This window comes from Bubalus bubalis, chromosome 2 (genome assembly GCF_019923935.1).
Source record: "Bubalus bubalis isolate 160015118507 breed Murrah chromosome 2, NDDB_SH_1, whole genome shotgun sequence".
Taxonomy (NCBI): Eukaryota; Metazoa; Chordata; class Mammalia; order Artiodactyla; family Bovidae; genus Bubalus; species Bubalus bubalis.
In genome coordinates, this window is record NC_059158.1 from 39,199,538 (window position 1) to 39,223,094 (window position 23,557).

At 40.9% G+C, this 23,557-nt stretch overlaps 1 protein-coding gene across 1 annotated transcript in view; it reads right to left on the bottom strand.

Moving 5' to 3' along the window:
• The window catches only part of DNAH8 (dynein axonemal heavy chain 8), a 332,077-nt gene that overhangs the window by 243,437 nt on the left and 65,083 nt on the right, over window positions 1-23,557 (bottom strand). Inside the window, exons 21-23 of the mRNA XM_044930509.2 lie at window positions 12,998-13,133; window positions 5,268-5,386; window positions 2,361-2,482 (exon numbers count right to left, since the gene is read on the bottom strand). Of these exons, the coding sequence (XP_044786444.2) occupies window positions 2,361-2,482; window positions 5,268-5,386; window positions 12,998-13,133 (377 nt within the window). The remainder of the gene's footprint in view (window positions 1-2,360; window positions 2,483-5,267; window positions 5,387-12,997; window positions 13,134-23,557) is intronic.

The window sequence follows — 23,557 nt, forward strand, 5'->3', positions numbered from 1 at the left end:
AACTACTTAAAGGACTGAAATATATACCTATCAAAAAATAGGTAAAAGCAAAACATCACACAGCAATTATAAAGTTCATGCCAAACCCTTTGTAGTTAGAAATAAGATGAGAAAACTGATCTTAAAACTGAAAACCTACAGATTCAATGTAATTTAATTAACTATCCAAAAAGAAAAATTAATTTTCTTTTTTAACTAATTAACTATATGGGAAAGAAATAGTGGTCTCCTACTTTACACTAAACACAAAAAATAAATCAGATCAGATCAGATCAGTCGCTCAGTCGTGTCCGACTCTGCAACCCCATGAATCGCAGCACTCCAAGCCTCCCTGTCCATCATCAACTCCCGGAGTTCACTGAGACTCACATCCATCGAGTCAGTGATGCCATCCAGCCATCTCATCCTCTGTCGTCCCCTTCTCCTCCTGCCCCCAATCCCTCCCAGCATCAGAGTCTTTTCCAGTGAGTCAACTCTTTGCATCAGGAGGCCAAAGTACTGGAGTTTCAGCTTCAGCATCATTCCTTCCAAAGAAATCCCAGGGCTGATCTCCTTCACAATGGACTGGTTGGATCTCCTTGCAGTCCAAGGGACTCTCAAGAGTCTTCTCCAACACCACAGTTCAAAAAATAAATACCATGTGGATTAAACCCCTAACTGTAAAAGATAAAATTTTAAAACTTTCAGAAGACATGATGCAGTAGAGAAAAATTTCCTTTGAAAGGCATAGAAATCACAAATCACTAAGGAAAAGATTGATAAATCTGAATTTAAACTCAAGAAAGAATATCATAAATAGAACAAAAAGGCACAAGGAGAGAAGATATCTGCTATGATATCAACAAAGTAATATATTGAGACCATCCATGAATAAATCCAATCACATAGTAAAACAGACAGAAGGAAGGAAAGAGGTTGGGAAGGAGGGAGAAGGGAAAGAAGGAAATAGAAAAAGGAAGGGAAGGAAAGGAAAAAGAAGGAAAGATAAATTTTTTTAAAAAGAAAGCACATTCATTTTGATATTTGGCAAATCTAATACAGTTATGTAAAGTTTAAAAATAAAATAAAATTAAAAAAAAAAAAAAGAAAGCACAAATGGCTCATGAACATAAAAATATGTTTAACCTCATCAGGAACCAGGAAAGTGATCGTTTAAATCCCAGTGAGATGCCAATTTACACCTATACACACTGGCAATGATTTTTTAATTGAGCAAAATCAACTGTGTGCAATGAGGAACCATGGGCACGCTCCTGCTAGACTCGCTGCTGCTGTTGTTCAGTTGCTAAGTTGTGCCCGATTCTTTGCAACACCATGGACTGTAGCATGCCAGGATCCTCTGTCCTCCACTATCTCCCAGAGTTAGCTCAAATTCACGTCCACTGAGTCAGTGATGCTACCTGATCAGCCCATCCTCCGCTGTCCCTTCTCCTTTTGCCTTCAATCTTTCCCAGCATCAGGGTCTTTTCCAATGAGTTGGCCCTTTGCAGCAGGTGGCCAAAGTATTGGAGCTTCAGCTTCAGCATCAGTCCTTCTAGTAAATACTCAGGGTTGATTTCCTTTAGCATTGACTGGTGTTGATCTCCGTGCTGTCCAAAGGACTCTCAAGAATCTACTCTAGCACCACAATTCAAAAGCATCAATTCTCTGGCACTCAGCCTTCCTTATGGTCCAATTCTCACATCCATACATGACTACCAGTAAAACCATAACTTTGTCTATGCAGACCTTTGCTAGCAAAGTGATGTCTCTGCCTTTTAATATGCTCTCTAGGTTTGTCATAGCTTTCCTTCCAAGGAGCAAGAATGCTAGGCACTGCCTGGTAAAATGAGGAGTGCACACACCCCAGGGCCCAGCCATCCCCCTCAGCAGATGCAGCACGAGATAGCTACAAGAGTGTTCACAACAGCCCAAACTGCAAACACTCCAAACGATCACCACCAGTAGAACTGATAAAATAGACTGTGTACACTCCAGCTAAATAGAAGTGAAAATAAATTATATCAGCATAAATGCATCTCAAAAACAATACTGAACACAGTTCAAATACACACAAAATTAAACAGTACAAAAACGGGGTAAACTGTAAAAAAAAAAAAAAAAAAGGCAAAACAAGACAATGATAAACAAGTTCCGAACAGTGGCTACCTCTGCGTGAGCAGAGAAGGGACCAGTAAGGGGACTGTAGAGTTCAGTGTTCTTTGTTCTTGGGCTGGTTGCTAGAAATATGGTTGTTCATTCATTACTGTTTTTATAATGTTACACACTTGTTTTTATACAGTATTTTCATAAGTGCCATGTTTTGAACTTTATAACTTTTAAAAATGCTTTAGCACTGTGCTGTGATAGTATTACCAGACATATTTTCCACTTGCCTGGCAACAAATATTCTTCTTTTCATTGTGTCCAAAGATAACCGTGTAGCTTTTTGAAGACTGTCTAGTAATTGATGAGAGAAAAAAGCGTAGACCTCTTTACATTCCTATAATGAGAAATCATGTTAAATTTGGTACAAAAAAATCTAACACCCCCAAAGCAATAATATAATATTAGAAGTGACATGCAAAAGGTGAAAACAATAAACTTTACAATTTCAATTATATTATAGAAATAAATTCAACACATTACTCTTTTATTTTTTTAAACAAGTAAGAATATATGAAAAATGTGCTTTCATAAACACCCCAGCAAATTAGAAAGTGTTACTCCAAAGCCAAAATTCAAAAACAGCTAATTGAAAATAATCCTGATTTGCTCAATATTCAATAATTCACTCAACAAAACTGAAGCATTTAGGGGTGTGTACTTCTCAATGCTTAGAGGTGTGGACACAGGATATTATTTTTAGTCTCCTACCTCAGAAGTCTCAGTTTGGTGAATAAATATGTTTTAAAATGCATAAGGACTTCACTGGCAGTCCAGGGGTGGGGACTTTGTGCTTCCACTGCAGGGGGCATGGGTTCAATGCCTGGTCAGGGAACTGGGATCCCATGTGCCACACCATGCAGTCAAATAATAATAATAAAGCTGCATTTAAAAAAATGTATGATACCCAAATGTATGGGATGAAACTTCCACTGTCTTGGCACCATGGTTTGCCCCTCTCTGTCAGCCCTACCTTCCCTCCAGCGAAGTAGTAGCCATACTTATTGGTCAGAGCACAGAATAAATATTGAGCCTGGGCAGGTGTTGGGCACCACATCTAGCTTCACAGTGAGTCCCACACCCATGGCCAGGCTCTGGCCACACTGTTCCTGTCCACCCTATGCCCTGTCCCCCTCCGAGACTGGGTAGGCCAGTTAGGTTGAGTTGGTTCAGAAGGAAGGCCTGTCAGGTGTTAAAAAAGAGGAATATGATCAGGGTTGGTCCAGCACCAGGCTACAGCGCAGGCAGGATATCATGAGATGTTTACGTTAGACCACTGTGGAAGCGATGAGGAAGATGGATTTGAGAGGCAGAGGTTGTTGAGGAGGTGCCTGCCTGATGCAGCTCCAAGTGATCCTACAGCTCCAGAGGCTCTGATGGTACTCAGTATGGTACTCAGTCTCGCTCTAAGGACCCCAGCCAGTGTCACAGGGAATGCAGGTGGAAGTGAAGGACTCTCCAGCCGCCTCCCACTGACCAGTAGTAGCTGCCTAGTGTCTGGCGCTGAGAAGCAATCCACAGCTAAAATCTAGACTCAGCAGGAAAGTGTTTCCCAGTCAAACAGTTATACCATCCTTGAATCAGAAGGTGAAAATGAAACACATGTGTGCTGTTTATTTCCAAAACGATGTTGGAGTGTGGGGTGTGTTTGTGTGTGTGTGTATGTATCTGTATTGGAGAAGGCAATGGCACCCCACTCCAGCACTCTTGCCTGGAAAATCCCATGGATGGAGGAGCCTGGAAGGCTGCAGTCTATGGGGTTGCTGAGGGTCGGACACGACTGAGCGACTTCACTTTCACTTTTCCCTTTCATGCATTGGAGAAGGAAATGGCAACCCACTCCAGTATTCTTGCCTGGAGAATCCCAGGGACAGGGGAGCCTGGTGGGCTGCCGTCTATGGGGTCGCACAGAGTCGGACACGACTGAAGTGACTTAGCAGTAGCAGTGTATCTGTATCAGTTGTGTCCAACTCTTGAAACCCCATGGTCTATAGCCCACTGGGCTCCCCTGTCCATGGAATTTTCCAGGCAAGAATACTGGAATGGGTTGCCATTTCCTCCTCCAGAGGAATCTTCCCAACACAGGGATCAAACCCATGTCTCTTGCATTGCACGCAGATGCTCTACCACAAGCACCACTTGTGTGGGTTAGAGAGTATAAAAGCAAGTAAAATGGAGAAAGAATGAAAAGATGGGTATGGAGGGTTAAAAAAATTAACGGGGGACTTCCCTAGTGGTCTAGTGGTTAAAAATCTGCCTTCCAATGCAGGGGACACGGGTTTGATCTGTGGTTGGGGAACAAAGATCCCACAAGCTGCAGAGCAACTAAGCCTGCTTACCACAACTACTGAGCCCAAGAGCTCTAGCATCCTCTTACCACAACTAGAGAGTCTGTGCACCACGATGAAAATCCCAGGTGACACAAGTAAAATCCGACCCAGTGAAATAAATAAATATTAAGAAAAAGAAAACTGATGGCAGCAGGAGAAATCAGGAATTAGTACAAATGTGGCAGTGGCATTCAGAGCTGATGAACAGCCAGAGGGCCTAAGAAGGATGAAGAATCCCAGTGTCTCCTCAATTTCCATTCTCAACACATCTCAGTGTAATGTGAAGCTCTGCCCACCTGGAGTTTCTCCTGCAGGGGAGTCCACAGGATATCCACAGTGCTTTTAAAATATGCAGATCCCTGGACCCCAGGTGAATCAAAGTCTGGTCTTGCAATATAGGTAACTCCATTAACAACAGTAACTGAGAACAAAGTTCTCCGTCCTGAGTCAAATGGATTGGCACTATGGTCCCAGATGTGACATTTATTACATAAGAAAACATAGTCAGTCACAACCGGGATGATAAGTATATAAACTGTAATCGACAGAATCACATTAAAAGCAGATGATATTGGGGGGAAAGCTGTAAGGACTGCTGTAGCTTGTCAGATTCCACAGTGTAGGATAGAAAATTATATTTTCTGGATTTTGTTATAAATCCACACAGATTAGCTGCAGAGCTGCCTGGGGGGTGGGGGGTGGGGGGTGGGGAGGGAAATACCATTTGGGATTATCTGCAATCCTATGAAACATAATTCTGTGAAATTGCATGAGGTTGTTTCACAATAATACCTTCTTAAATTCATCTTCTTTATCATCTTTAACATCAGCCTCAGGCACAATATTAGCATCATAATCAGCGCTTTCAACATCTTCTCCCTCACTTCCAAAAACAACGTGCTTTCTCAGCTCTATAGAAAAGATAAAATAAAAATAGAATATTTAATACTTAGCAATCGGTTTATTCTATATGACCAAACCTTCTTAGGAAGCTCCTTCTTTAAAAAATTCTTAATCGAAAAATTAAAAATTTGTTCCTAGGGAAATCACCCTTGAATTTAATTTAAATCAAGTACACTCTTCAAACACACTCTTAGTATTTAGAATTAAGGAACATTTAAAGAGGGCTCTACATGTTAGCTTTCTAAAATATCTGTTTAAGTTTTGACTTTGCTAGTCTAACAAGCTGATATGTTTGTGTTTTTGATACTTCTGATGAAAACCACTTAAACTAAGTGAAAAATCTCTAAGAGAAAGAACACATGCTGTGGATATTTAAGCTCTGAGTTTTTGTTTGTTTTTTTAAAGCATACAAATTTATTTAATATAAGTTTTACATGACACAAGAGATTTCAAAGGAAATTAAGATCCAAAGAAGTGATTAAACTTGCGGGGTTTCACACTAGGTTCGATAAAGAGTAGAAAATCATAGGAAAAATGTGATAGGACTACAAGTAGTAAACTGGGGATTTAGCAAGGCCCATTCATTCTGATTCCTCTCAGCATCCTCCCGTCTTTGAAAATAAAGATGCTCCTTTCCTCTCTGGGTACATGGAAGCCTCTCAGATGAGAGGAGAAAGTAGAGGTTGGAGAGTCCTTCCCATACCACCTGGAGTGGCTCAGATGGTAAAGAAACTGCCTGCAATGCAGGAGACCCAGGTTCAAGCCCTGGGTCAGGAAGATTCCCTGCAGTAGGAAATGGCAACCCACTCCAGTATTCTTGTCTGGAGAATTCCATGGACAGAGGAGACTGGTGGGCTACAGTCCATAGGGTCACAAAGGGTCGGACAAAACTGAGTGACTAATACTTTCACTTTCCTGTACCACCACCTCTCAAATTCCTTTAGCTTAAAATATTCAATATGCATGGTAGCACATTTGGGGGTGGTATGTTCTGAGCCCCAACATTTCTCTCCTAACTTACATTTTCCCTTCTTTCATTTCCTTTCCCTTAAAAATTCTTTCTATAGTATACCATGCCAATACTAGAGAGGGGGTTCTGTAAACTTCTACTCCCCCCTCATTCTTCTCCACACGTTCCCTGTGCCTCGCCTAATGAATCTAAAGACTTGTTAATTTGATTAGCATATTGATGCTACTTTTCCAACAACTTTGCTCCATAGATGGGATGAGCCCCTGTGTTTCCCCCAAAAAGCAAAGTTTTCTTCCAACAGTTTCAAATTTATCCCTTGCAAAAACTTCTCACATTTAGGAACTTTGGTGCAGAATCTTGCATGTGGATCATAACTGGCTATAACTCATTAAAGAAACACATTTAACATTTCTAGCAGTAAGTGAACATGGAAAAATATTAACAACTTTTAACTAAAAATAATGGTTTGTCTGATCTCTGGGTCGGGAAGATACCCTGATGAAGGGAATAGCAACCCACTCCAGTATTCTTACCTGGAGAATTCCATGAACAAAGGAGCCTGGCAGGCTAGTCTGTGGGGTCGCAAAGAGTCGGACACAACTGAGCCACTAACACTTTAACACACACACACAATGGTTTTCCCTTCAAATTAAAACTACAAATGATCTATATTTATTACCTAAAATCCCCTGAGTGAATATATTATTTTCAGCACTTCTTACAGGTCTTATACATTTAGGAAAGCAAAATGTATTTTATATATTAAACAATTTGTTTACTGAATTAAATTGAAGTTTTTACTTAATGAAAATGTGCATTTTCACCTACGTTTTCCCTTATTACTGGAAAGGGATATTTGCCTGCACATGGCTTTCTCCTCTACCTGTCCACCTGCCCTTAACTTACAGTTCTTAACTTTCCATTGACTAGGTCTCAAAAAACAGCTGATTTTTGCAGGCATAGCACAAACCCATTAATTAATTCCTATTGTGTGGGCCCTCTCTATATTCAGGAGAACATTTTGGAATAGAAGAGCCTGAAAAGGATATTATAGAGATAATTTTTAAATTTTGGGGGGATGTCTTTGTGAGTTATTTCTTTTTTGTTTCTTTGTTTCACATTTGATACTTAACATGTTTCAATGCCATTCTCCCATATCATCCCGCCCTCGCCCTCTCCCAGAGTCCAAAATACTGTTCAATACATCTGTGTCTCTTTTGCTGTTTCACATACAGGGTTATCGTTACCTTCTTTCTAAACTCCATATATATGCGTTCAGTTCAGTTCAGTTGCTCAGTCGTGTCCGATTCTTTGCGACCCCATGAATCGCAGCATGCCAGGCCTCCCTGTCCATCACCAACTCCCAGAGTTCACCCAGACTCACGTCCATCGAGTCAGTGATGCCATCCAGCCATCTCATCCTCTCTCGTCCCCTTCTCCTCCTGCCCCCAATCCCTCCCAGCATCAGTCTTTTCCAATGAGTCAACTCTTCGCATGAGGTGGCCAAAGTACTGGAGTTTCAGTTTTAGCATCATTCCTTCCAAAGAAATCCCAGGGCTGATCTCCTTGAGAATGGACTGGTTGGATCTCCTTGCAGTCCAAGGGACTCTCAAGAGTCTTCTCCAACACCACGGTTCAAAGGCATCAATTCTTCAGCACTCAGCCTTCTTCGCAGTCCAACTCTCACATCCATACATGACCACAGGAAAAACCATAGCCTTGACTAGACGGACCTTTGTTGGCAAAGTAATGTCTCTGCTTTTCAATATGCTATCTAGGTTGGTCATAACTTTCCTTCCAAGGAGTAAGTGTCTTTTAATTTCATGGCTGCAGTCACCATCTGTAGTGATTTTGCAGCCCAGAAAAATAAAGTCTGACACTGTTTCCACTGTTCCCCCATCTATTTCCCATGAAGTGGTGGGACCGGATGCCATGATCTTCGTTTTCTGAATGTTGAGCTTTAAGCCAACTTTTTCACTCTCCACTTTCACTTTCATCAAGAGGCTTTTGAGTTCCTCTTCACTTTCTGCCATAAGGGTGGTGTCATCTGCATATCTGAGGTTATTGATATTTCTCCCAGCAATCTTGATTCCAGCTTGTGCTTCTTCCAGTCCAGCATTTCTTATGATGTACTCTGCATAAAAGTTAAATAAGCAGGGTGACAATACACAGCCTTGACGTACTCCTTTTCCTATTTGGAACCAGTCTGTTGTTCCATGTCCAGTTCTAACTGTTGCTTCCTGACCCACATACAGATTTCTCAAGAGGCAGATCAGGTGGTCTGGTATTCCCATCTCTTTCAGAATTTTCCACAGTTTATTGTGATCCACACAGTCAAAGGCTTTGGCATAGTCAATAAAGCAGAAGTAGATGTTTTTCTGGAACTCTCTTGCTTTTTCCATGATCCAGCGGATGTTGGCAATTTGATCTCTGGTTCCTCTGCCTTTTCGAAAACCAGCTTGAACATCAGGAAGTTCACGGTTCACATATTGCTGAAGCCTGGCTTGGAGAATTTTGAGCATGACTTTACTAGCGTGTGAGATGAGTGCAGTTGTGCAGTAGTTTGAGCATTCTTTGGCATTGCCTTTCTTTGGGATTGGAATGAAATCTGACCTTTTCCAGTCCTGTGGCCACTGCTGAGTTTTCCAAATTTGCTGGCATATTGAGTGCAGCACTTTCACAGCATCATCTTTCAGGATTTGGAATAGTTCAACTGGAATTCCATCACCTCCACTAGCTTTGTTCATAGTGATGCTTTCTAAGGCCCACTTGACTTCACATTCCAGGATGTCTGGCTCTACGTCAGTGATCACACCATCGTGATTATCTGGGTCGTGAAGATCTTTTTTGGACAGTTCTTCCATGTATTCTTGCCAACTCTTCTTAATATCTTCTGCTTCTGTTAGGTCCATACCATTTCTGTCCTTTATTGTGCCCATCTTTGCATGAAATGTTCCCTTGGTATCTCTGATTTTCTTGAAGAGATCTCTAGTCTTTCCCATTCTGTTGTTTTCCTCTATTTCTTTGCATTGATCGCTGAAGAAGGCTTTCTTATCTCTTCTTGCTATTCTTTGGAACTCTGCATTCAGATGCTCTTATCTTTCCTTTGCTCCTTTGCTTTTCGCTTCTCTTCTTTTCACAGCTATTTGTAAGGCCTCCCCAGACAGCCATTTTGCTTTTTTGCATTTCTTTTCCACGGGGATGGTCTTGATCCCTGTCTCCTGTACAATGTCACGAACCTCATTCCATAGTTCATCAGGCACTCTATCAGGTCTAGGCCCTTAAATCTATTTCTCACTTCCACTGTATAATCATAAGGGATTTGATTTAGGTCATACCTGTGTGGTCTAGTGGTTTTCCCTACTTTCTTCAATTTAAGTCTGAATTTGGCAATAAGGATTTCATGATCTGAGCCACAGTCGGCTCCTGGTCTTGTTTTTGCTGACTGTATAGAGCTTCTCCATCTTTGGCTGCAAAGAATATAATCAATCTGATTTTGGTGTTGACCATCTGGTAATGTCCATGTGTAGAGTCTTCTCTTGTGTTAGTATACTCTATTGGTATTTTTCTTTCTGGCTTACTTCACTCTATATAATAGGCTCCAGTTTCATCCACCTCATTAGAACTGATTCAAATGTATTCTTTTTAATGGCTGAGTAATACTCCATTGTATATATGTGCCACAGCTTTCTTATCCATTCGTCTGCTGATAGACATCTAGATTGTTTCCATGTCCTGGCTATTGTAAACAGTGCTGTGATGAACATTGGGGTACACGTGTCTCTTTCAATTCTGGTTTCCTCAGTGTATGCCCAGCAGTGGGATTGCTGGGTCGTATGGCAGTTCTATTTCCAGTTTTTTAAGGAATCTCCACACTGTTCTCCATAGTGGCTGTACTAGTTTGCATTCCCACCAACAGTGTAAGAGGGTTCCCTTTTCTCCACACCCTCTCCAGCATTTATTGCTTGTAGACTTTTGGATAGCAGCCATTCTGACTGGTGTGAAATGATACCTCATTGTGGTTTTGATTTGCATTTCTCTGATAATGAGCGATGTTGAGCATCTTTTCAAGTGTTTGTTAGCCATCTGTATGTCTTCTTTGGAGAAATGTCTGTTTAGTTCTTTGGCCCACTTTTTGATTGGGTCTTTTATTTTTCTGGAATTGAGCTGCAGGAGTTGCTTGTATATTTTTGAGATTAATTCTTTGTCCGTTGCTTCATTTGCTATTATTTTCTCCCATTCTGAAGGCTGTCTTTTCACCTTGCTTATAGTTTCCTTTGTTGTGCAGAAGCTTTTAATTTTAATTTGTTTATTTTTGCTTTTATTTCCAATATTCTGGGAGGTGGGTCATAGATGATCCTGCTGTGGTTTATGTTGGAGAGTGTTTTGCCTATGTTCTCCTCTAGGAGTTTTATAGTTTCTGATCTTACATTTAGATCTTTAATCCATTTTGAGTTTATTTTTGTGTATGGTGTTAGAAAGTGTTCTAGTTTCATTCTTTTACAAGTGGTTGACCAGTTTTCCCAGCACCACTTGTTAAAGAGATTGTCTTTTCTCCATTGTATATTCTTGCCTCCTTTGTCAAAGATAAGGTGTCCATAGGTGCGTGGATTTATCTCTGGGCTTTCTACTTTGTTCCATTGATTTATATTTCTGTCTTTGTGCCAGTACCATACTGTCTTGATGACTGTGGCTTTGCAGTAGAGACTGAAGTCAGGCAGGTTGATTCCTCCAGTTCCAATTGCTCCAGTTCCAAGCAATCTTTCTCAAGATTGCTTTGGCTATTCGAGTTCTTCTGTATTTCCATACAAATTGTGAAATTATTTGTTCTAGTTCTGTGAAAAATACCGTTGGTAGCTTGATACGGATTGCATTAACTCTATAAACTTCTTTGGGTAGTATACTCATTTTCACTATACTGATTCTTCCAATCCATGAACACGGTATATTTCTCCATCTATTTGTGTCCTCTTTGATTTCTTTCACCAGTGTTTTATAGTTTTCTATACATAGGTCTTTAGTTTCTTTACGTAGATATATTCCTAAGTATTTTATTCTTTTCATTGCAATGGTGAATGGAATTGTTTCCTTAATTTCTCTGTTTTCTCATTGTTAGTGTATAGGAATGCAGGGATTTCTTTACACTCGTTTTAAAAGTTTCTATGAGAAACATTTGAAGATGAAATACTTTTTATAATTATTTGTGTAATACAAGGTGACTAGACATATTTGGATTATGCAGAAATATAAAGAAAAATATAAATAAAACCATAATCCAATTATACAAAGAAAGTACAATTTATAAAAATTGTAAAATTTTTTATCATCCTATACTTCTGCTGCTGCTGCTGCTGCTGTGTTGCTTCAGTCGTGTCTGACTCTGTGCGACCCCATATATGGCAGCCCACCAGGCTCCCGCGTCCCTGGGATTCTCCAGGCAAGAATACTGGAGTGGGTTGCCATTTCCTTTTCCAATGCATGAAAGTGAAAAGTGAAAGTGAAGTCACTCAGTCGTGTCTGACTCTTAGTGACCCCATGGACTGCAGCCCACCAGGCTCCTCAGTCCATGGGACTTTCCAGGCAAGAGTACTGGAGTGGGGTGCCATGCCTTCTCCACATCCTATACTAGTCATGATTAAACCAGGTTTAGTCATAATTAAACCACTCATGATTAAACTTGGTCATGATTAGATCTCTTAAGAGAAATATTTCCTCTCTCACTTGTTTTAATAAATAAAAGAAAAGTAAATCATTTATTAACTTGAGTTTTAGCCAAGATCACTCATATGTGTGTGCATTCAATCGTGTCTGACTCTTTGCAAGCTCATGGACTGTAGCCTCCCAGGCTCCTCTGTCCATGGGATTTTCCAGCCAAAAATACTGGTGTGGGTTGCCATTTCCTCCTCGAGGGGATCTTCCCAACCTAGGGATTGAATCCACGTCTCTGGCATCTCCTGCATTAGCAGGCGGATTCTTAACCACTGTAAGCTCAGAGTTTCTCACCCTGAGCACTACTGACTACTTTGTTGTTGGGGGCCGTCCTGTGCAATGGAGGATGTTCAGCAGCATCTCTGCCCTCTATTCAGATGGTTGTCATGCAGTGTGACAACCAGCATGGTAGAATGAATACATAAAAAAGAAAAAGTTAACATAGCAGGCCAGAGACTGCTATCCATGTTAAGGCCTGCTTGCAAGGTTGGTCTTTAACAGGTGTCTGGGAATTTGGATTTGGGGCTTCGCAGGTGGCTCACTGGTACAGAATCTGTCTGCCAATGCAGGAGACATAGGTCGATCTCTGAATAGGAAAAATCCCCTGGAGAAGGAAATGGTAACCCGCTCCAACATTCTTGCCTGGGAAAACCCATGTGCAGAGGAGCCTGGTGGGCTACAGTCCATGGGGTGGCAAAAGAGTCAGACACGACTTATCAACTAAACAACGACAACAACCTGGATTTCAGAGGGGTGCCCACCATTCCCTAACTCATAAAAAGGGCTCACTGTGCCTACACTGTGCAAATTGCATGGTTTATGCTGAACACCTGATCTCCTTCACAGAGTCTGGAATTTTGGTACATGCTAAGCACAGAGGGCCTTCTTGAGAGCATATCTGTAGCACTCGTGATTCAAACAGTTTAACCAGTCGCATTACCTGGTAAGTGTCTTGCTCCTTTCCCACTGTACTTAACTTCATAAATAGTCTCAAATATTGATATAAGTTCTTTGACAGCTTCTTCCACATGCTTACTTTTGTGGTTTAGAACCTCAGCCCATTCTTTTGTGTATGTCTATTAAATAAAGAAATGACTATTAATTTCCAGATACTTAAAACTACTGTGAAGCTTCTTAATATGACTTTAATTTGTCAAACTCTAATTAATGCTATTTGAAAATACCTAGAGATAGTGGCCAGTAGCATAACGATTCAGACTCCAAACTGGCAACAACTAAAAGCAGCCTGAGAAACCTGTTAAGTCTCAAGCAAGGAAAAGGAGGAGAAAGAATAAAAATTCAAAGTTGTTTTGTTTTTTGGCCATGCCATGAAGCGTACAGGATCTTAGTTCCCTGATCAGGAATGGAACCTGTGCCCCCTGCAGTGGAAGCATAGAGTCTTAACCACTGGACTGCCAGGGGAGTGCAAAATTCAAAGTTTTTTTACCTTACCTGATCCAATCACTCATCGAGATCTACAGTCACATTTATATGAATAAAAAGAAAGAAGCCTGAAGACATGAGAGAGATAAAGATGTCACAAGTTGAAAGTGAGAAATGGTTTTAAAAAACGACAATCCAAAGTGTTGTTTTGAGATTCAAATCAGACAAGGTTTTTAACTGAGCATCGTGTCGTATGCCAGGCATCAATTTAAGAGCTTTATGTGTATGAACTCATTTAATTAAACAACAACCTCTTGGGATAGGTAACATTATTGTCCCCATTTCACAGATGAGAAAACTGAGTCTCGGAAAGAATAAAAAATGTGCCCAACGTCACACAGTTGGTGGTAAGAATAGGGGTTTGAAACCAGCTTTGTGTGATTCTAAAAGTCTGTGCTTTTTGCCTTTTGAATCTTTCTAATAACAAATACTTTAGGAAGAAATTGAGAACTAGTTAAATCCAGAAAAGAAAACTGGCTTATAAAACTGAACAAGCCTTTTGACATACACCGTCCATGCATTTTAGAAAAGAGAAAAGTAAATGGTAGCAGCCAACTTAGCCCTTTAAAATCACTTTTGCTAAGGAGCCTGAGCCTATCTATGCAAATTCTCTCCAGACACGCTTTGGAAGATCCCATAGTTTCCTTGCACAGCTCTCAGGCATTCCTCTTTTGGCTACTAGATTGAGAGAGCAAGGCTTCTAAGCTTGTCCCCTAGATTTATACCACCTCACCTGTATTTGAAACCATCTTCATCTTTTCTCAGTCTCAGATATTCCTCCTCTTACTAAAAGACAATCTCCCTTCCCTTCTATCCCCACCAACTCTTCAGACCTCATTCCTCCATTCATTCACTCCATCCTTTCTAATTTATTCAACACATTATTAAACTTTGGAATGCAATGGAGGCTGAGAGCCACTTCAGTCCAGCAGGGAAAACAAGTGTTAAGCAAGTGGACACAATTCCAGCTGATCACAGAAGAAGGGACACACCTGTTTATATACACACATCCTCTACTTGCTTTGAAATCCCCTAAGGAGACACAAGAGACTCAGGTTTGATCCCTGGGTCGGGAAGATCCCCTGGAGGAGGAAATGAAAACCCATTCCAGTATTCTTACCTGGAAGTCCCATGGACAGAGGAGCCTGGTGGGCTACAGTCCATGGGGTTGCAAGGGAGTCGGACACAACTGAGCACACACACACACACACACACACACATGTACAAGGAAGGAACCATACTACTAAACATGACAGATTAAACACATGTTTATTTTGGCACTCCCCTGGAAACCTCTACAAAATAACATAAAATCATCTTTTATGTTAAAAAAGCATGCTCACAAGAATAAATGAAGATGCCATAAAATTCCTCTGTATGTTTTCAATACCATATAATAATGAAATTAATGGTATTTGACAATTGGTGCTAGTACAAATGAATATCCACTTGCAAAATAATGAAACTGGATCCTTACACCATACACAAAAACTAACTCAAAATGAAGCACAGATCTAAATTACAGCAAAAACCATAAAACTCTCAAAAGAAAACATAAGCATGTATCTTCATGATCTTGGAAAAGGCAAAGTTTTCTTTGATATTTGACAACAAAGCAGAGCAGCAACAACAGAAACAGATGAAATGGACATCATCAAAATTTGAAACTTTGTGGCTTCAAAGGATACCATCAAGAAAGTGAAAAGACAACCCACAGAATGGGAGAAAAAATTTGCAATCTGATAAGGGACTAGTATTCAGAACATACAAATAACTATTACAACTAAAAACTAAAAAGTCAGATAACCCAATTTTACAATGAACAAAGGATTTGAATCAGTTCAGTTCAGTCGCTCAGTAGTGTCCAACTCTTTGTGACCCCATGAATTGCAGCACGCCAGGCCTCCCTGTCCATCACCAACTCCCAGAGTTCACCCAAACTCATGTCCATCAAGTCAGTGATGCCATTCACCCATCTCATCCTATGTCATCCCCTTCTTCTTCTGCCCCCAATCCCTCCCAGCATCAGACTCTTTTCCAATAAGTCAATTATTCGCATGAGGTGGCCAAAGTATTGGAGTTTCAGCTTTAGCATCAATCCTTCCAATGAACACCCAGGACTGATGTCCTTTAGAATGGACTGGTTGGATCTCCTTGCAGTCCAAGGGACTCTCAAGAGTCTTCTCCAACACCACAGTTCAAAAGCATCAATTCTTTGGCACTCAGCTTTCTTCACAGTCCAACTCTCATATCCATACATGACCATTGGAAAAACCATAGACTTGACTAGACGGACCTTTGTTGGCAAAGTAATGTCTCTGTTTTTGAATATGCTATCTAGGTTGGTCGTAACTTTCCTTCCAAGGATTAAGCATCTTTTAATTTCATGGCTGCAATCACCATCTGCAGTGACTTTGGAGCCCCCCAAAATAAAGTCTGACACTGTTTCCACTGTTTCCCCATCTATTTCCCATGAAGTGATGGGACCAGGTGCCATGATCTTAGTTTTCTGAATGTTGAATAGACATTTCTAACACCACTTCATACCTACTAAGAAGGCGATAATCAAGAAGATGGATAATAAGTGTTGGCAAGGGTGTAGAGAAACTGGAACCCTCACGTACTGCTGGTGGGAATGTTAAATAAGGCAGCCAGTTTGGAAAAGTCTGACTGTTCTTCAAAAGGTTGAACATGTACTTAACACATAACCTAACAATTCCACTCCTAAATATATGCCCAAGAGAAATGAAAATATGTCCCTGCAAAAACTTGTACATTTATGTTCACAGCAGCATTATTCATAAAGGCCAAAAAGTGAGAATCCAAATGTCCATTAACTGATGAATGGATAACTAAAACATGGTCCACCCACACAACGCACTATGATTCAGCAGTAAAAAGAAATGTAGTACTGATACATGGGACAATATGAATGAACACTGAGCTAAGTCAAAAAAGCCAGTCACAATATACCATATTCCATATGATTCCTTTTGTAAGAAATGTCTATAGTAGACAAATCTATGGGGACAGAAAGCAAATTAGTGGTGGCCTAGGGCTGGGAGGGTTGAGAAAAAATTATAATGACTGCTAATGAGCATGGGATTTCTTTGGGGGAGATGAACTGTCCTAAAATTGACTGTGGCGACAGCTGCACGGTTCTGTCGCTGTGTTAAAACCACCGAATTGTACGCTTTTTTTTCGGCTGCGCCACATAGCTTACCAGATCTTAGTTCCCCAACTAGGGATCAAACTCATGCTTCCTGCAGTGGGAAGCACAGAGTCCTAAGCACTGGATCGCCAGGCAGTTCCTGAATTGTACACTTTAAATGGGTGAATTATATTTCAATAAATTTGTCAAAAAACAATAGCTAGTGCCAGAAATAACTGGAAGAAGGAATTGAGGGGAATGGAGCAGGGAAAAGAGAAGTGGGAGAGTGAAGGCAGCTTGAGTGAACGTTTGTAGAAGTTTAGTTGTGAATAAGAAGTGAAGGAGATGTGAGAGCATTTTTTGTTTGCTGGCAAGAAAAGAGGGAGAACATATTTGACTACTAGGGGGTGGAGTCCCCTAGAGAGGACAAAGCTGAAGATCTAGAAGAAGGAAGACTGGCGGAGGTAGGCTGCCAAGAACAAGAAGGCGTGGACTCCAGAGCCCACGAGTAGGACCTCAATTATGAAAAGAGGTGAGAACTTTCTCCACGGAACCAGAAGGAAGGAACAGTTGGATGCAGAAGTCAGCAATGCACCAAGAGCTCTGGGATGGTGCAAACTATTTACATGACTTTAATTCCAGAAACTACAAATAATCCCTGTAACTCCATGAAATCCAGCTTGGGGGACAGTCCAGGTGCAGGCTATTCTCTGTTTGCCTCCTGCAACCCATTCCTAGCTCTTCTCTGCTCTGCCCTGTGCAGAGGGAAGCTGCCTCCTGGGGTTCCCTGATTCTCTGACTTCCGGCTGGGTTTGACCCAGTGGGACGTACCAGCAGAAAATAGGAGGGCGGGAGAGGAGGGTGCCTCCCACTCCCTCCTTGGCAGAGGAGGGTAGGGCTGCATCTCTGGTAGAGGCTGTGTCTCTTCACAAATTCAGCTCCTATGGGATGAGCCCCTCCACGTGGTTCCAGTTCTCACTGGACTCTGAAAGCACTCTTTCCTCCTTTGGTGCCTTCAGCCCCCACGGTGCTGATGACTTTCACCCTTGAGACTCCTGGAGTGTCTCACCTTGCTGGGCTCTGCACCGATACCATCCCAAACACAATAATCCAGCCCCATCCTAGTTCCTGAACCCTGATCAAAGAACTCACATTTGATTCTTGCTATGAATTTGGGCTTCCCTGGTGGCTCAGAGGATAAAGCGTCTGCCTGCAATGCAGGAGACCCAGGTTCGACCCCTGGATTTGGGAAGATCCCTTGGAGAAGGAAATGGGAACCCACTCCAATACTCTTGCCTGGAAAATCCCATGGACAGAGGAGCCTGGTGGGCTACAGTCCCTGGGGTCGCAAAGAGTCAGACACGACTGAGCAACGTCAATTTCACTTTATGAATTAGGTCACCTCAGATAACCATGACAGCTCATACTGCCAAGAAAGCCAGGAGTAAGAAACTTAGATGTACACATTCCATTGCAAAGAAACTTCCTGTCTCAGTTGGCGACCAGTGGCACAGCTATCCTCTTTAACAAGTGGCAAAATAATGCCATGAGATAACAGACTACAAAACCTGCCTCCATGTGATGTCACTAGCAGTTGGGTAGTACCCAACTTTGCGAGATGCCTCACAAAGCAAGGCATCTTTTCCTGATAAGGACCATATCTCTACATGAGAAGAACAGCTAGTCCTTGAAGATTAATAAGACCATTCCCACAGCTGAGTGAAGAACAGACTGCAGTACCAAGGAGCATGTCAGGGATGAAATGGAAGGCAGTCAAACTGATTTTGTGAGCAGCTTTCTATTTTTAAAAATTGAGATATAATTCATAGAACACAAACTGACCCTTGTAAAGTACACAGTTCATTGATTTTTAGTATACTCACAAAGCTGGGGAGCCATCACTGACATCTGATTCCAGAATATTTTCATCATCCCCAAAAGAATCCCCCTATAGCCATTAGCAGTCACTCCCCATCACTCTGGCAACCACTAATCTACTTTCTGTCTCTATGGGGCCAGGTTGATTTTGTGGATAGAATTTTTAATACCCTTTCATCTATTTTCCTGTGTTCTCCTATCTTAACTTGGATCATAATATTGCCCTGATTTCTGATTCCATTTGTATATCTAACAATATACAGATATGTTGATCATGGTCCAGCAAGGAAATACATGCCACTCCAGCTATTTTAACAGACAGAATGAGAGAATTCAAATATTTTAAAAATTGGTAAAACAACTTTTAAAGGATCAAAAGGGCAAAAAGGAACACAGAGGTCACAGAAAGTAACTGCAGGAAGCAGCTCCCATCCTCGGGCATGGAGGAGCCCAGGGAGGAGGGTGAAATTATTGGAACCTGGTACCGGGAGGTGAGGGAGATGCTCAGCTAGCGGGGCTGCCTCAGAAGCTCAGAGAGGGGCCTCTTGATGTTGGTATATCTGAGAGACACATGAGGCTGATTCTGGAAAGGCCAGAAAAAGCAAGGGCCTGGGACTAACAACCACTGCCAGGGTAATGGTGTCAGCAACAGAAGGCAATACAAGAAACAGCAAGCCTGTTTTCTCCTCCAGCCTCCTTCTATTACCTATACTGCAAGCTTAAAAGGGAGCCACTGGCCAAGGATAAAGGTAATTTGCAGAATCCCAGCCCCAACATCATAGAGTAGAAGGACTAATTGGAGCTAACAGAAGATAGCTTTTAAATAATTAACAAAATCTGTCCTATAACCACATCCTTATCTTAGATGTCCCAAGATAAGGAATACTTGCCATTACTGTAAATAGGCCCTGGTTCCCAATACGGTCTGAAACCACTGGTTAGGCAAAATAACCTCGCACCCACCCCCAGATCAACATTATGTATGCCATGTTTCCAAACCTGATTTCTCTCCGAAGTGTTATCCAATGTGCTTTGTCATTACAAATCTCATTCTGTCTTCACTGTAATGGTCTACCTAAGTGACAGGCTTGTGTGAAGGCAGCCCATGTGTTACTCGATCTTGGCTCCCTCTAGGACACATGACTGGGGCACAATGATTGACAAACACGCTCTTCCAAGTTTCACCTCCTGTATCTCGACCAGGGCCACCCACGTAACCACCACATTCACACTTGGTCACCCTTTATCCTCATCTCCCTTGTTTGGGTGATCTGCTTCTCCTTCTATGCACATGAAAGTCCCGTGTTTTATATGTTCAAAGAAAATTTTCTTTGGTAGTGTGAATTTCACCCGACTGAGAAGAGGACAGTGTCAGAACAGTTATATGCACACACCAATAGAAATGATTTTCATTGTCAAGAGCACAAAATGAAAAAAATTAATGGAGAAATGTCCCTGCTCCTTTGTATGCTGTTAGTTTATAAGTAAGATCTGGTATGAAGTACGTGGGCTTCCCTGGTAGCTCAGCTGGTAAAGAATCTGCCTGTAATGCAAGAGACCCTGGTTTGATTCCTGGGTCAGGAAGATCCCCTGGAGAAGGAAATGGCAACCCACCCCAGTATTCTTGGGCTTCCCTGGTAGCTCAGATGGTAAAGAATCTGCCTGCAAAGTGGGAGACCTGGGTTCAATCCCTGGGTTAGGAAGATCCCCTGGAGAAAGGAACAGCTACCCACTCCAGTATTCTCGCCTGAAGAATTCCATGGAGAGAGGAGCTTGGCAGGCTACAGTCCATGGGGTCACAAAGAGTCAGACACAACTGAGTGACCTTCACTTTCATAATCAGATTTCAGGATGAGCGAGAAGGCAATGACAAGCTATTACCCCCTCATCCCCAGGCAGGAAACAGGAGACTTCTTTGGAAACTCTAATTGCTGGAAAAAGACCTATACAACATTTGAAGGAATCTCCCTCTAAAATAACATGGAGCCCAGGAATAGAGCAGACTCTATTTGCCAACCCAAGAAACACCACCCAAGGTATATTAGGGATGCAGAAATAATACTATAAAAACAGGTGAAAGTTAAAAATGAGTGCCACTCCTAGCACCTAGGGTGTGATCTCCAAATATCATTTTCCACCAGTAACACTGAAGGGCTAGATGGAAAATTGAGTTATCCCAGATTTGGGGCAGGAAATGTACAAGATGAACCTAATATTTCCAGTGGTTCCAGGAAGCAAGAAAGCTTTCAAAGACTACAACACTCATATCAAAAACACAGATGCCTGCCTGAAGAATTCCACTGGACAAAGATGATAAAATTTAAATAGAAAAAAGAATAATGACTTCCATGGACTGAATCCCTCAAATACATAATAATCCATATATTCATAATGATCTTCAAATAATTTAAACTACAATGAGTATTTTAGAAGTTGCCAGTGAGCCAACTCATTATTTTGAAAACTGGTATATAAAAGGAAAACTGAAGCACTAAACTTGAATTTTCTATACATCGTTCCATAGTAACCAACCAATTAATGAAGGAAATTTCTTCTTTATAGAGGTATTTTATCCATAAATGCTAAAGTCAGAAAATCAACATTTTGCAATCTCTAGGCAACAATAATGGCTCTAGGCAATAATAACCAAAGATTGCTAAACTCTTCAGGGGAAAAGTTGGTGGGAAACTTTATAATGATGGATAAAGCTGACTGTATTTGAGCCCACTAATTAATCTTAAAATCACAAAAAGGGAAACAACAATAAAATGTGCCTCCTGATGTGAAGCAATAGGAAGTACACAGTGAACTATTCTGTCAGGAAAAGCAAAAGCAATTGAACCTGAACTGAATCAATCCTCCAGATAATTAAAATACATAGGAAATTCAAGGAATAGAGGACTAGGTCAATATGTTAAATCACACTACTGGGACTTCTCTGGTGTTTAAGTGGCTAAGACTTCATGCTTCCAATGCAAGGGGTCCAGGTTCGATCCCTGACCAGGGAACTAGATCCCACATGCCCCAACTGAGAGTTCACATGCCGCAACTAAAGATCCTGTGAGCCACAACTCAGACCCAGTCCAGCCAAACAAAATAAATAAGTGATATATATATTTTTTTTAATTTTTAAAAATCATACTACTAGGATATGATAAGCAAAAGTCTAAAACATGGAAAATTCTATAGGACAAATGATCCCATTTCTTCAATAAATAAAGAGCATTAAAAGAAAGAAGAAGGCAAAAAAAAAAAAAAAAAACTTTGAATAGACATTTCTCCAAAGAAATGTACAAAAGGCCAACAAACACACGAAAGATGCACAACATCAGCAATCATTAGGAAAAGGCAAATCAGAACCACAAGGAGACTTCACGTCCATTCAGATTATTATGAAAAATGTTTTAATTTTCAAAAATGAAAAATAAGAACTGTCAGCAAGCAAGTAGAGAAACTGGAACCCTTGTTGTACACTGCTAGTGGGAAAGTAAAACAGTATGGCCACCGTGAGAAATATTTGGTGATTTCTCAAAAGCTAAACATAGAATTACCATATGACCAGTAATTCCACTCTGAGTATATACCCAAAAGAATCGAAGGTAGGGCCAGATAATTACACACTAGTGCTTAATTCATAGTTAAAAGGTAGTAAGAGCCCAAATGTCCACCAACAGATGAAGGGATAAACAAAATCTGGCATATATATACCATAGAACATTTCAGATCTAAAAAGGAACCAAATTCTGATACATGTTACAATAGGATTAACCTTGAAAACATGCTAAGTGAAGTAACACAGATACAATATTGCATGATTTCACGTACATGAGATAGCTAAAATAGACAAATCCATAAACATAGAAAGCAGAATAGAGGTTACCAGGGGTTGGGTGGAGAGAAGGAAAATGGGAAGTCATTGTTTCATAGGTACAGAAGTGCTGTGTAAGATGATCAAAAAAAAAATGTTCTGGAAATAGATGGTTGCAAAACACTGAATTTTACTTAATGCCACTGAACTGTACATTAAAAATGGTTAAAATTATAAAGTTTGCAGTATGTATATTTTTCTGCAATACAAATTTGCAAGCAAAGAAATGGGAGATGACAAAAAGAAATTTAAAAGATATATAAATCAAATGCAATGTGTGAACCTATTTGGTTCCTAATTCAAACACACCAACTCTAAAAAATAGTTTCTACAAAAGCTAAATATATTCATAACCTACGACTATGACTCAGCAAACTATGAATGAGGTTGAAAGAACTAGTGTCTCATGCAACTACACAGATGACTCTCACAGCCCCTGAGCAAAATAAGCCAGACATAAGGAATGTATGCGCCTTGATTTCATTTGCGTGAAGTTCAAAACAAGTGAAACTAATGTACAGTGATAGAAGCCAAAATGTTGAGGACTTTGGGGTAGAGGGTGCTTGCTGCCTGGAATGGAGCAGAAGGGATCATTTGCAATGAAGAAATGTTCTATACCTTGTGGTGGAGAAGGGTACAAGGGTACGTCATATATAAACATTCACTGAATAGTGCACTTCAGATTTGTGCACTTTGCTGTATGCACATGATATCTCAATTGAAAAAAAAAAAAGATATGGGCCTAAAGTGAGAAGTTGAAGCTACAGCTTTTAGGGGGACTTTTTCCCCCATAAACAAACAAACAAAAAACCAAATGAGGCCTTGGATCCCTCACAAGAGTAGCAGACAGGAACTTGAGACCTACCCTTGCCCTCCCCACTACACCATCAGGCAAATCAAGGGCCACGTTCTCCAGGACAGTCAGCAATCTCATTTGAGGCTCTAGGAGAGACAGATACAGTCTCCCTTAGAAATTTACAACCACTAGCTCACCCTCACTCAAGTTTATGGCTTGAGATCACACTACCTCAAAGTTTTGAAAAAGAACTACTCAGAGACCTTGACCCATGACCACTACAATCTGGGGATGCAGGGGCTGCTCCATGCCTAAGTAGTTCTGAAGCAAGAGGCTGGCTGGATACCCTAAGCCCAAACAGCTC